A 15,131-nucleotide genomic window follows, 5' to 3' on the forward strand; every position below is an offset into this window, starting at 1 on the left:
AGAGAGAACTTTATCTTGCTGTGCTTGGAAGAAAAAACTACATTGGAATGGGACAATTATATTAAAAATAGTATTAATAATATTTACAATTATTAATTACAATTAATTATAGCTTGGTTACTTGCATGCACGTTTGACGTAGTCTTAATTATGGATTAGGTTAGTTACCAAAGTTAACTAAGCTATGTATACTAATGCTGCTGCCAGAAGTAGAAGACTAACACTTTGGGGGGTCCTGGGTGGAGCACCCCATAATAAAAAAAAAAGCAATTCATGTAGCAAGTCATGTAAGGAGTAGGCGAGGCCAAAAGCCTAACAGTGTACGAGGGGTGCATGAAGAATTTGGCCGATTAACCAGTTCCCTGTATCCAAAAGTTAGCACCCGAGAAGGGTGCCGAGTGCAGCTAGTTAATTTCCCACTAACAGTAATCCACGACACAAATGAAAGGGGAGTTGTAGAGCGGTAGTTAGGAAGGAAGTGGCACCTGGGTCTGCCTGGGACGGCACCCCCCTGATAAGTGTGCCAGTGGGCCCAGGACGGACCGAAATGTCGTCCTTTTTCCATTTCCTTATGTATGGTTTGGTCATCATATCTTCAGCCACGTTACTGTAACTCATCGTCTGTATAATTTAAGCCAAATATGGCCATTTTCAGGGCAATGCTGGCTTACTTGAAATATTTATTCTTGCAGGGTATGTTTTTCATCCTGGGCACTGGCCTGGCCCTCTCCATGATTGGGTTTGGAATTGAACTATGTTGGTCACGATGCCACCTGCACAACTAGCCACGATGCCATCTGAGCTACTGGTCACCACTGGTCACGAGGCAACCTGAGCTACTGGTCACCACTGGCCACGAGGCCACCTGAGCTACTGGTCACCACTGGCCATGATGCCACCTGAGCTACTGGTCACCACTGGTCACGATGCCACCTGAGCTACTGGTCACCACTGGCCACGATGCCACCTGAGCATCTAGTCACCACTGGCCACGATGCCACCTGAGCATCTAGTCACCACTGGTTATAACCAGCGGTGACTCTCCTAATGGAGCCGCTGAGCTGCAGTTCCCCAGACACTCACTGCCAGGTGTATGACTCCAACAACCTCGTACTAGAATAGTAAGCAACAAATGTATCTTAACAAAATCTCCTTACATGTTATTTTCAGTATGTAACTAAATATTGAATATTTTAATTAAAATGAGACAAAAATAGAGGTTTCATGCTGTACAATAGTGTAAAATTTATCGGTGATACATCTGGCAATGTTCAGCTGCATTTAGCCTATTCACACCATCAGTTACTTGTTTAGTGTTTATATTGAGTGAGTTGTCATGTGTTGCTAGTGGTGCTTATGTTACTTGGAATACTTTGCAAGTTTAATTACCATGACAATGACAATGGAAAGTAGAGTGAACTCGGTGAAGCATTGACAAAGTATGGTTCAACTTTTTGTAGCCGACATTAAATGAAAAGATAGAAATAAAAGTAAAAGCAAAACATACGCCACTTTTATTCATTCTACAGATAAGTACAAGTAGGAACAAAGAATATCCATGCCAGTTTAACATCACTTCATCACAAATGTGAATCGCTTTGTGGTTGTGATGAAAAAAATGCTTTATTTTGCTCTCCACGCTTAGTGTTTAGTGGGGACCAAACATTATACATGATACTAAAGTTGTACACATTGTTCAATGTTGTACATGAAATGAAAGATGCATTAATTGAATGTTGCAGCATTCTGGGAGTATCTAACTCATGAGATACTGAATCTGCAGCAGCTGGTAAGAGAATTGCGAGTGATCCTGAATTTAAGCTTTGTTTGTTCCTCATGTTGACAAAGTTTTCTCAGCTTCAGTCTAACAATATTGCTGCAGGTGAGGCTTATGCCTCTTTAAACTCTTTCACTCCTCCAGTTCATAAATTAAGAAATGGATGCGATGCGCCGTCTCCCGAGCAAAAATAGAAGAAAATTTAAACAGGTAGATTAGTTGCCGGAAAGGTTTGTGACAATTTTGTTGCAGTGCAGAACAAGGTTCAGCTTGTTGACCAGACCACACACTAGAAGGTGAAGGGACGAGACGTTTCGGTCCATCCTGGACCATTCTCAAGTCGATTCTCAATCGACTTGTGAATAGTCCAGGACGGACTGAAGCGTCGTCGTCCCTTCACCTTCTAGTGTGTGGTCTGGTCAACATACTTTAGCCACGTTATTGTGACTCATCGCCTGCAAGGTTCAGCTTCATTAATCATGTGTAGGACAGCAAGTTACTTTCAGTAAATAATTTTCCAGTACATACCAAAGCCTTCCCTAGTAATAACACTATTACAAGCAGCTGCAGCCTATCACATGCTTGAACGAGACAAATTTGGAACCGAACTTACTAAACTGTTCACAAGAGAAGATTTGCTTAATCAGAAAACTTCATTGACCTGTTGGAGATTATAAACAACGATTATTTACAACAAACATTTTCAGAGACTGAAGCTACTGACAATTTTATTAGCAACTACAGTGACAACGGCAGAAGCAGAAAAGTGCTTTTCAACTTTGAAGAGAATAAAAACTGTGTTGTGCAGTACCATGGTGAATGAAGAGACTATCTACTCTAGCAATGATATCAATTAAAAATATAATGACAACAGAAAGGAAGGATTTTGATAAACTAGTAATGATAAACCATTTTTCTACATTGAAGAGCTGACACACTGATTTTCTTTTCAAGAAATGTTAACCTCACCACCTCAGCCATGCATAGTTCCACCAACCTGACAATGGTGACCCCTATCGGCCTACAGTACGTACAGTGGTACCTCCGTTTTCGAATTTAATCCGTTCCAAGAGGGTCAAAAAATGAAAATTTTAAAATCAAAAAAAATTTTCCCATAAGAAATAATGCAAATTTAGTTATTCCATTCCACACCACCAAAAATATAAACTTAAAAATACATTTTATACATACTACTACTGTATTTAGAATTTGTACTACAGTATGTACAAGTATATCTTACCTTTATTGAGGACTCCTGTTGGAGTATGGAAGACAGTGAGGAAGGGGGGGGAGGAGGAGAGGTGTTAGTGTTTGGAAGGAGAGTCCCCTTCCATTATACCAGCAATGATAGAGTAGAGGCCCAGTTGTTTATACGGACTCCCCACTCAAAATATAACCAATCGCCCACTGTCAGGACAACTGCACTTCCAGCTGCACCCGTGGAGCGGTGTAGGGAACCATCAATGTATATGGTTTGAGAGAGAGAGAATGCTCTGTGGCCAGAGCATCAATATGGCTTAAGGCGTTGAGATTAGCCCAAGATGAAGCTTGGGCTGATCTCTAATTTGCTTCTTGGGAGGAAAGGGAAGGGAGGGGGGGGGGAGTAAAACTCGAAATGGAGTTCTCTCTCTCGGTGCAGGAAAGTGCCATTGTGTCTATTCATACAAATTACAAATTTGATACATTCCAAGTTCAGCTCCAGTTTCAGTTATCCATTTTGAGCAATGCTGATCTTCAATAAAGAAATTCTGGAGGGTTTCGGTGCAAGGATTAGGATGAGGTTGCCTAGGCATTTTTATACCAACTAGACAGTTAATTTCAGTAACATGATCAGTGACACTCAGAATATGAAATTACTTTCTCATATTAGGTACCTTTGAGGTATGAGAACACCCGAGTAATCAAGGCTTCATTCTACAATTTTTCAAGCCCTCCAAGATTTCTTTCAGGCATCAAAGCAAGCAGAGGTGCAGCATAATCCACTAAAGCTCTAATGTATGCAAGGTACATCATTTTGACAATCCTGACATTGGCACCATAGCCTGAGTGATAACCTGCAACAGCCTTGAGAGCTCGGAGCCTCTCTCTATACTGACGGAGTCTGAATACAACAGGACCATACAGTGGCACCTCAAGGCCAAGGTATTTGAATCTGTTTACATAATCAAGCTGGGAGCCATCAGACAGTTGCATCTTGCGAACAGCTCCTCCCTGCCTGGGTGGACGCTGATTGTGTATCTTTGTTTTCTCTGCCGAGATGACTAATCCTAGGTCCTGACACGAGTGTAATACAGAGTTAAGAGTGTTGTGTGTGTTAGAATACCCAGTGGTATGCATCATTATATCATCAGCATAACTAATGATATGCATGTTGGGTTTGCTCGGTACAGAGTTTAACAATGTACAGTGGTTATTAAAATACTGTATTAAATAATGTAGGACTGAGGACATCTCCCTGTGGAATGTTTAGTGCAAAGTCTCTCATTACACTTGTATTCAGCTGGAATAATAAAGATATCTCCTGTTGGATAAATAAACTCCGATTCAACAAAGAAGCCGACCACCACTATTCAAATATTAATTCTCACAAACTCACTCAATAACATGTGAGTTTGCAATATCAAAGGCAGACTTGAGATCTATGGTGGTGGTATATGACTTCAATGTGCAGGGTAAGAAAGGTGATGCAATGATCCACACTCCTGCCATGCATGAAGCCATTTATCTGGGGGGATAGCATGGTTTTTATTCAGTGGTGGAGACAGTTCTCTCGAATGTTTTGCAAAAACAGCTAGTAAGGAAAATTGGGCGGAAAGCACTTTCATGATTGGGTTTGGGAATTGGAATGATTATACTCTTGGTCCAAGAAATAGGAAGTTTCCCAGTAGTAGTAGTAGACATCCTTCAGTCTCTTGAGACTATGGAGTTGCGCTCTGGTTGTCAATCTCTCCAGGGCGCAAAGCCTGCGTAGGTAGATATGGAGGAAAAGCTGTTACCCATGCAGCAGGTCCCCCCTCTCCATGTTGCTGGAGCTATCCAATGTAAAGGCAAATGCCAATACACATAGTACCAGCACCGTTGCAGGAGCTGCCAGAACGAGGTCAAAGTCAATGACAAACTGTCTTAGGGGCTCTAACTCCTGATTTTTCCTCGAGGTTGTCTCCTGAAGCCTTTCCCAAAAGAGGGGTATGGCTGCAAGGCAGCCGAGGTTTGAAATCAGAGTTTTCCTTCCCCCTATTTTGACCCCAACATGGTCAGAAGAATTACAACCTGGGGTACTATTGCACCTGCTAGGATTCCCGAGGCTTCCATTAAAGCCAAATCAGGGTTTCACACAATTCCCCCCCCCCCATGCACTCTGGCTCTGTTGTCCAGTAATTCTACCTCCGATGCTCCTATTTAAATGCTCATTGAGGGGCATCAGAGGTAGACTTGATGACAAAGCCCGAGTGCATGGGGAGGGGAGGGAATTATGAAACCCTTGTTCTGCTTCTGTGGAAACCTTGGGAATCCTAGTGGGTGCAGTAGTATCCCCAGGTTGCAATTCTTTTGACCAAGTCGTGGCATAGTCGTCTAGAGCATGCATTGGGGAATACCCATCGCATAGGTTCGAATTCTCATCACGACTCCTGTGGATTTTCTCATGACATTTATTCACATTGGATTTCATTTGCCACATGTCACTCCAAGCCCCTTTTTTTATCTAGATCCATTTGAAGGGCATTACAATTGTCTGCATCTCCTATCTTCCCCAGTATCTTAGCATCATCTGCAAACATGTTCATATAATTCTGTATTATGTCTGGTATGTAGATATGTAGTTTATGTAGATAAACATTATTGGTGTCAGAATTAAACCCTGTGGTACTCCACTAATAACATCCCTCTAGTCAAGATACATTACCTCTGATTACCGCTCTCATCTGTCTGTCAGAACATTTTTCATCCATGTCAGAATTCTCCCTGCCACCCCTCCAGCATGTTCCAGTTTCCAAAACAACCTCTTGTGTGGGACTCTGTCAAAAGCCTTTTTTAGGTCCAGATAGACACAGTTAACTCAACCATCTCTTTCCTGTAGACTCTCTGTGGTCTATCATTAAAACTAAGTAGATTTGTTACACAGGATCTTCCTGTTCGAAAACCATATTGTCTGTGTTACTATGTCATTACTCTCTAGGTGTTCAACCCATTTGGTTTTAACAATTATTTCTAGTGTTTTGACTACCATGCTTGTTAATGATATGGGTCCTTAATTTAGAGGGTCTTCTCGGCTACTATTTTTATAGATTGCAACTATGTTTCTCATTTTCCATATATCTGCTAAGAGGCTTGTGCACCAGGATGCCTGGAATATTAATTGGAGTGGAATGATCAGCTCATTTGCACATTCTTGCAGCACCCAAGGTGAAACCCCATCAGGTCCAACTGCTTTGTTTCTTCCTAGCCCCTTGAGTAATTTTTTCACTTTAACTTGAGACACCTCTATGTATTCTATAGTATTCTATGTATTGTATATGTATCCTCACAAACCCAATGTACCTTCCTGTATATATATAAATAAATAAATAAATAAATAAATAAAATAAATAAATAAATAAATAAAAATAAATAAATAAATAAATATAGTGTGATCTAGAATTGCATTGGGTTCCGCTCTCTGATATCCTCACGTGTTGGGAGAACACATGTTAGAGTGAACGTACGTACATATGTGCGTGCGCCTGCACGTGTGCGTGTGTATTCACCGAGGGAATATGACCTCGTTTAAAATAACATCTTCAAGTTTTATCTCTGTGAGTGCAACAATGTCTGGTGTCTGCAGCTGTATTACATCACTTAGCTCCAGTATCTTCGATCTTACTCCATCTATGTTGGTGTATGCAATCTTCAGGAACTTGTTCCCCCCTCTTCTTATTTTTCACTCCCCCTCTCTAATGATTTTGTTGGTTTGCCTTTATGTGTCACTTTACGGGTCTGCCTTCCCCTATCACTTTGTAGAAAAAGGAATCGATTTCTTCTTCATGCCTGATCTCATTTAAACGTTTTGCCTCGGCGAGGTTCAGTTTCAGCTTCTCTCTATCTTCTTTTGAAAGATCTCGTCTTAACGACCATTCTTTCCCATCCTCATCACTTTGTAATTTTCTAGCATTCCTTAGTACTTCTTCCATCTGTTTGGCACCATTTAGGGTGATCCTCAAAGGTCAATCTTTCCCTTTTACATATCTGCCTATTCTCTTGTAGTCGCAGACATTCTCTATGGTAGTAAGACCTTCCATGAGGCCAACAATTTTATCTACTACTTTCACTTCTTCTACAGCTCTTTCTGACCTAGATGTTATCTCCTTTTCTTTGCAACCAAAAATGATCAGGGACTTACTCCAATCAACTGTATTTTGCACCAACTTCAGGTTAGATGCCAATTCCTTTCTCACTCCCAGCCTAATGTTTGTTTTATCCTGGTTGCTGCAGTGTTTGGCTTCCTTTACTGCTTCCAAACACTGCAGCAACCGTGTGTACGTTCATGTGCGTGTGTAATTACCTAAGTGTAATTACCTAAGTGTAGTTACAGGATGAGAGCTACGCTCGTGGTGTCCCGTCTTCCCAGCACTCTGTCATATAACGCTTTGAAACTACTGACGGTCTTGGCCTCCACCACCTTCTCACTTAACTTGTTCCAACCGTCTACCACTCTATTTGCGAAGGTGAATTTTCTTATATTTCTTCGGCATCTGTGTTTAGCTAGTTTAAATCTATGACCTCTTGTTCTTGAAGTGCCAGGTCTCAGGAAATCTTCCCTGTCGATTTTATCAATTCCTGTTACTATTTTGTATGTAGTGATCATATCACCTCTTTTTCTTCTGTCTTCTAGTTTTGGCATGTTTAATGCTTCCAACCTCTCCTCGTAGCTCTTGCCCTTCAGTTTTGGGAGCCACTTCGTAGCATGTCTTTGCACCTTTTCCAGTTTGTTGATGTGCTTCTTAAGATATGGGCACCACACAACAACTGCATATTCTAGCTTTGGCTTAACAAAAGTCATGAATAATTTCTTTAGTATATCGCCATCCATGTATTTAAATGCAATTCTGAAGTTAGAAAGCATCGCATAGGCTCCTTGCACAATATTCTTTATGTGGTCCTCAGGTGATAGTTTTCTATCTAGAACCACCCCTAGATCTCTTTCTTTATCAGAATTCTGTAAAGATTTCTCACATAATATATAGGTTGTATGGGGTCTATGTTCTCCTATTCCACATTCCATAACATGACATTTATTAACATTAAATTCCATTTGCCAGGTGGTGCTCCATATACTTATTTTGTCCAGGTCTTCTTGAAGGGCATGACAATCATTTAAATTTCTTATCCTTCCTATTATCTTAGCATCATCAGCAAACATGTTCATATAATTCTGTATACCAACTGGTAGATCATTTATGTACACAATAAACATCACTGGTGCAAGAACTGAACCCTGTGGTACTCCACTTGTGGCATTTCTCCATTCCGATACATTGCCTCTGATTACTGCCTTCATTTTTCTATCAGTCAGAAAATTTTTCATCCATGATAGAAGCTTACCTGTCACCCCTCCAATATTTTCCAGTTTCCAGAACAACCTCTTATGTGGAACTCTGTCGAAAGCCTTTTTTTAGGTCCAGATAGATGCAGTCAACCCAACCATCTCTTTCCTGTAATATCTCTGTGGCTCGATCATAGAAACTGAGTAAATTCGATACACAGGATCTTCCAGATCGAAAACCATACTGTCTGTCTGATATTATATCATTTCTCTCCAGGTGTTCTACCCATTTAGTTTTGATTAGCTTTTCCAATACTTTCACTATTACACTTGTCAATGATACAGGTCTATAATTGAGGGGGTCTTCCCTGCTGCCACTTTTGTAGATTGGAACTATGTTAGCCTGTTTCCACACGTCTGCTACGATTCCTGTACACAGGGATGCCTGAAAGATCAGCTGAAGTGGAATGCTGAGCTCAGATGCACATTCTCTCAGAACCCATGGTGAAACGCCATCTGGGCCAGCTGCTTTGTTCTTACCGAGCTCCTTTAGCATATTTTCCACTTCATCTCTAGACACCTCTATCCGCTCTATGTTGTTCTCTGGAATTTTTATTGTGTCTGGTTCTCTGAAGATTTCATTTTGTACAAACACACTTTGGAACTTTTCATTTAATGTTTCACACATTTCCTTTTCATTTTCCGTGAATCTGTTTCCCATTTTCAACCTCTGGATATTATCCTTTACCTGCAATTTGTTGTTTATGAATTTGTAGAATAGGCCCGGTTCTGTTTTACATTTATCTGCTATCCCTTTTTCAAAATTTCTTTCTGCCTCTCTCCTTACTGCTGTATAGTTGTTTCTCCCATCTTTGTATCGCTGGTATGTTTGGGGGTTTGGCCTCTTCCTATACTGATTCCATTTTTGTGTCTTTTGGTCTCTTGCCCTCTCACAATTTCTGTCGAACCAATCCTGTTTTCTGGCCCTGCATCTCTGTTTTGGTATGAATGTTTGTGTGCCTTCCTCGTATAGTTTTAAAAATTTGGCATACATTTCATTTACTTCCCTGCCTAGCAACAATTCTGTCGAATTACACTCATTAAAAAAATTTTGAAGTTCCCCATAGTTGCCTCTCCTTAAATCGAGTTTATCAACTGTTTCAATGTCCCCATTTTCTTCTAGATGATATCTTAAAGCATATTTAATGTCTAACAGGACGTGATCACTCTTTCCCAAGGGAGGAAGGTACTGGAAGTGTGTGTGTGTGTGCGTGCGTGTGCGCGTATGAGAGAGAACAGGTATATGGCAGCAACATTGTTTTTCCTAATACTATACATGATATCCTTTAAAAAATGCTAACAGAAGGCACGTTCAGTAGAGAACTCCGTCACATCAACCTTGATACACTGAAGAGACAGTTATAAAGTTTATTTTTGTCTTATTTAAATACTTTCCCTGACACATTTTGAGCCACAGTGCTACTAATACATTTGTACTACCAAACATCGCTCAACCTCTGTTTTCCCTTGCTGGTATGAATCCAGTCATTGCGAATGTGAGCAAAGTATACGTATAGCTTATGCCAGTTACGCTCCGGTAGTGTCTTGCTCTTTTGCCAGATTTTCATTCTCCTTCTCTGAAAAAGAGAAATTAATGTGTTGTGGTTAGGTTCTGTAACAAAAGCAATGCTTCAGACATAACACACCAGAAATAAAATTGAAGTTTACATTTATTAACATCAATTCTTCACATTTTGGTCTGTCACATCAGGCCACCAGCAGCTGTAGTTACAGGAGAACCATCATAATTGGTATCAACAAGAGGGATCTTGATGAGGTACCTCAAACATGATCTGTAAGAACTGATAAAATGTGATGAACATTTTCAAGTGGATGAGCACTGCCTCAGACTGCAGAGCTGGAAAACCTGCCTAAAAAAAGTTTGAAATTTAAGGGCAGATTATTCCTGCCTCCTGTAGAGTGTCAAATTCAGTGCAGCTACTGCCAATCATTCCTGGGACAAGCGACGGGCCTGGTGAAGGTAGGAGATCCCATCGCACTAATGTGATGCGTAATATGTTGTACTTCTAGTCGAGGGCTTGTGGGTTGAGGTATAGCGTTGAATTCATCCAGAAGAGCTTGAAGTTCAATAGATGTGGCTGGAGTGATGCTGGTAACTTGTGTTGAGACACTAGGAGCAGCTCAAGTACTGCACCTGCAGGATCCACAATGAGCCACTCGAGTCGCAGGAAATCCCATGGGAAAAGGTTGTTCCAAATCTACAAGGAGGAATATCCATGGAAAGTGACACGGAAGTAAAATCGAGAACCAGGGTGAAGGTCCCATATATGCAGACAGATGTACTATTGGTAGTGCACAAGTCCAAACAAGAAGTGCAGGGGGGGAGGGGGGGGGGGGGAGGTAATACATTAGATGCTGTATCTTTTTTTTAATGAGTATAATTGGACAGACTTGTAGGAAGTAGGCAAGGAAGTAAATGAGATGTATGCCAAATTTTGTGAAATATACGATGAAGGCACGTAAACATTCATACCAAAACATATATGCAGACCTAGGAAAGAGGATTGATTCAACAGAAATTGCAAGAGGGGCCAGAGACCAAAACACACAAATATGGAATCAATATAGGAAGAGGCCAAACCCCCAAACATATCAGCGATACAAAGATGCAAGAAACAACTACACGGCAGTGAGGAGAGAGGCAGATAATTTTTTTGAAAAAGGGATTGCAGACAAATGTAAAACAGAACCTGGCCTTTTCTATAAATTCATAAACAATAAATTGCAGGTAAAGGATAATATTCAGAGGCTGAAAATGGGAAACAGATTCATGGAAAATGAAAAAGAAATGTGTAAAACATTAAATGAAAAGTTCCAAGGAATGTTTGTACAAAATGAAATCTTCAGGGAACCAGACACAATAAGAATTTCAGAGAATTACACTGAGCACATAAGAGGTGTCTAGAGACAAATTGAAAAAACTGCAAGGAGCTAAGTAAGAACAAAGCAGTTGGTCCAGATGGAGTTTCACCACGAGTTCTGAGAGAATGCGCACCCGAACTCAGCATTCCAATTCAACTGATTTTTCAGGCATCCCTGTGTACTGGAGTCATAGCAGATGTTTGGAAAAAGGCTAACATGGTTCCAATCTACAAAAGTGGCAGCAGGGAAGACCCCCTTAATTATAGACCTATATCGCTGACAAGTGTAATAGTCAAAATATTGGAAAAATAATTAAAACTAAACAGGTACAAAATGATATAATACCAGACTGTCAGTATGGTTTTCGCTCTGAAAGATCCTGTGTAACAAATTTACTCAGTTTCTAGGATCGAGCCACAGAGATTTACAGGAAAGAGATGGTTCAGATGACTGCATCTATCTGGAGCTAAAGAGAGACTTTCAACAGAGTTCCACATAAGAGGTTGTTCTGGAAACTGGAACATATTGGACAGGTAAGCTGCTAACATGGATGAAAAGATTTCTAATAGAAAAATGAGGGCAGTAATCAGAGGCAAGGTATCGGACTGGAGGAATGTCACAAGTGGAGTACCACAGGGTTCAGTTCTTGCACCAGTGATGTTCATTGTCTACATAAACAGTCCACCAGATGTAATACAGAATTATATGAAAATGTTTGCTGATGATGCTAAGATAATAGGAATGATAAGTAACTTAGATGATTGTCATGCCCTTCAAGAAGACCTGGATAAAGTAATTGGGGCACTACTTGGCAAATGGAATTTAATGTAAATAGATGCCATGTTATGGAATGTGGAATAGGAGAACATAGACCCCACACAACCTATAAATTATGTGAGAAATCTTTAAAGAATTCTGATAAAGAGAGAGAGATCTAGGGGTGGTTCTAGATAGAAAACTATCACCTGAGGACCACATAAAGAACATTGTGCGAGGAGCCAATGCTACACTTTCTAACTTCGAAATTGCTTTTAAATACATGGATGGAGAAATACTAAAGAAATTGTTCACAACTTTTGTTAGGCCAAAGCTAGAATATGCAGCAGTTGTGTGGTGCCCATATCTTAAGAAGCACATCAACAAACTGGAAAAGGTGCAAAGACATGCTACTAAGTGGCTCCCAGAACTGAAGGACAAGAACTATGAGGAGAGGTTAGAGGCATTAAATAAGCCAAAACTAGAAGATAGAAGAAAAAGAGGTGATATGATCACCACACAAAATATTAACAGGAATTGATACAATTGATAGGGAAGATTTCCCGAGATCTGGAACTTCAAGAACAAGAGGTCATAGATTTAAACTAACTAAACAAAGATGCTGAGGAAATATAAGAAAATTTACTTTCGCAAAGAGTGGTAGACGGTTGGAATAAGTTAGGTGAGAAGGTGGTGGAATGTCAAAGCCGTCAGTACTTTCAAAGCTTTATATGACAGAGTGCTGCGAAAGATAGTTCAACATACAATGAACATACAAGATGGGACACAACGAGCGTAGCTCTCATCCTGTAACTACACTTAGGTAATTACCTGTGTTAACGAAGAAACGGCATTTGATATTGACGTCAGTGATGTAGAGTGGCATAGTACTAATTTCAAATATAGCAGGGGGCTACTGGCCATTAACACTTCCATCCAGAGTAGTTTCCTAGCCAGGAACAAGGTGCCCTGCAATTGCAGGATAGGTGTCCAAACACCTGGTGGTAGAAACAGAGTTCCCCTCGATGTCCTGGCTCTTGCCTAGGAACCGGTGCTAGATTCTTCTGGTATGTCCCCTGTCCCCCCCATCCCCCTGGATGGGAGGAATTTTGGGTCTGGAGAGCATTGAGTTAATGGGTGTCTGTGGTCTGCTGTATATTGCCGAGGAGGAACATCTTGCTGTACTGTTATTGGTTATCATACACAGCTAGTCAGTCAAGACAGCCTAAGACCAGGGCAGCCTGAAACCAAGGCTGAGCCAACCACAAAGGAGCCACAACATCCACCTTCCAATGGTAGGTCTCTAGCCTGGCTAGGACCCTGAGCAACACCTAGACTGGGGAAAAGAAGTAAAGAAACCCCCACTGTGATCAGTCCAGCCGAAAGGCATCCACCTTGAGACCCTCGTGATCTGGGAACAAAGCCCGGTAAACAGGATGGCACCGATTGGTAGCCGATGCAGAAAGATCCACATCGGGACACCCGAACATCTCTCAAAGCCATCAGGAGGAGGTGGTGTCGATGGGCTACTCCATTGAGAGGAAGCGAGAGAGACCACCAACGAGTAAGTTCAACACTCCCTAGACGTGAAGTGTGAAGAACCAAACCCAGCAATGGAACACAGGGAACTCCTGCAGTTCAGGCAAGGAATCACGGGGGAACAGTCTAAATGAAGCAACAGCATAGAGCCTGGATGAATCTGAATCCTCCTCAGGGAATGCCACATGGCTCTTAACTTGCACACACAATATTTTGCGTCCAACAGAGCAGACCCAACCAACGACCCCAGGTGGCTTGGTGGGCGCCGGTCACAAAACTCCAGCCTTAACATGTCTTGTGTGGACATGCCAACATGTCCTTAACCCTTTATCTGCTTCAACTGCTTAAGAACAGTTGGCCCCTATGCTCCAATCACCTGGAGACAATTTAAGGTACTGTATAACGCCACATTAAAAAGTCCTGTCATTTTTATGAATGTCACCGGCTCCCTCAGGCCTTGAGCATACTGTATGCCCACATCCAGCTCCAAAATGCTGCTTGCACATAAGAATCAAGCATCCCTCTCCTGGGTTGAAATTATTTCTAAATTGGACAAGATGTTCCTTAGTGACAAGGAACATACCAGTATATCAGGCACTGATCATAAAATTCAGCACTAGTAATATTTCTGACTTGAAAATGGACAGTGACAGTCGGGAACCATCTGTACTCGCCTGTAATAATTACCCAAGTGTAATTACCTTGGGTAATTATTGGGTAATTAATCACCCAATAATCCTCTCTACTCGCAGACAACGAGCAGAGAGAAAGATCAAGACAGGAAAGGGTGCGAGTCCGAGAGTCCAAATGAGTGGGCTCACCAGAATTCAGAAGAGACAGGGAAGAAGAGAGGATGAACGGTTCAAGAAGGCGACCCCGGTTGTTTGTCAGCACATCACCCCAAAGGGTATGTCGACAATTGAAATCCCCCAACAGGAGCACAAACTCCGGCAAGGAGTCCAGTAGGTGTTTAAGATCAGGAAGAGAAAGCAGGTCACACAGAGAAAGGGGAGGGGAGATAAATGAAACAAACCGTGTACCATTACCTCACAAAGATACTGGCAGCAGAACAGTGGAGAGGCGACAGAAAAAATAAGGGGACGAAGGGAACATCAGAGCGAATCAAGAGAGCAGAAGAGTTAGGAGCCCCAGCAACAGCCCGGGGGGGGGGGGGGGGGGGGGGAAGGGTTGAGAAAGGAAGAGCCACGGAAGAGACCAGGATGAGCACCAAGTATCAGCTCCTGGACACAGACACAAAGGGGTGAAAACTGTGAAATCAGAAGGTGGAGTTCAAGGAAATTGGCGTAATATCCATGAATGTTCCACTGAAGAATAGACATCAACAAAAAGAGAAAGGACAGCAACAGAGAACAACAAAGAAACAAAGGTGAAAAAGGAACACAGCACATTAAAGAAGCGCAGGATCATGATCAGGGTCAATAAGTCAGGGATAGGGGGCATGGGCAAGCTGAGTAAAGAAGGAGGGAAGGGAGCTGGAGGACCGAACAGGGGCGGCCGAGCAGGGTCTGGAGGAGGAGGGAACAACTAAGGGTCAAGGACAGCAGCAGGAGGGGCAGAAACCAGGGGATGCACCCC

General features: G+C 41.7%; 2 protein-coding genes and 1 long non-coding RNA gene across 5 annotated transcripts in view; 1 reads left to right on the forward strand and 2 right to left on the reverse strand.

Annotated features, from left to right (window-relative positions):
• Positions 1-1,502, forward strand: part of LOC123770627 (glutamate receptor U1) — a 24,681-nt gene extending 23,179 nt beyond the window's left edge. Inside the window, exon 9 of the mRNA XM_069301875.1 lies at positions 693-1,502. Coding sequence (XP_069157976.1) covers positions 693-785 — 93 coding nt within the window. The 3' untranslated portion in view covers positions 786-1,502. The remainder of the gene's footprint in view (positions 1-692) is intronic.
• LOC138350673 (uncharacterized) overlaps positions 1,499-15,131 on the reverse strand; it is a 395,852-nt gene continuing 382,219 nt past the window's right edge. Inside the window, exon 2 of the long non-coding RNA XR_011222198.1 lies at positions 1,499-7,316. This is a non-coding gene — a long non-coding RNA (uncharacterized lncRNA). The remainder of the gene's footprint in view (positions 7,317-15,131) is intronic.
• spin (Protein spinster) overlaps positions 1,499-15,131 on the reverse strand; it is a 208,128-nt gene continuing 194,495 nt past the window's right edge. For all 3 annotated transcript variants that reach the window (XR_011222197.1, XM_069301871.1, XM_069301873.1), the window contains one exon: positions 1,499-9,934. The gene's annotated coding sequence lies outside the window, so the exon portion shown is untranslated. The remainder of the gene's footprint in view (positions 9,935-15,131) is intronic.

Source organism: Procambarus clarkii, chromosome 46, assembly GCF_040958095.1.
Source record: "Procambarus clarkii isolate CNS0578487 chromosome 46, FALCON_Pclarkii_2.0, whole genome shotgun sequence".
In the NCBI taxonomy this organism is placed as follows: domain Eukaryota; kingdom Metazoa; phylum Arthropoda; class Malacostraca; order Decapoda; family Cambaridae; genus Procambarus; species Procambarus clarkii.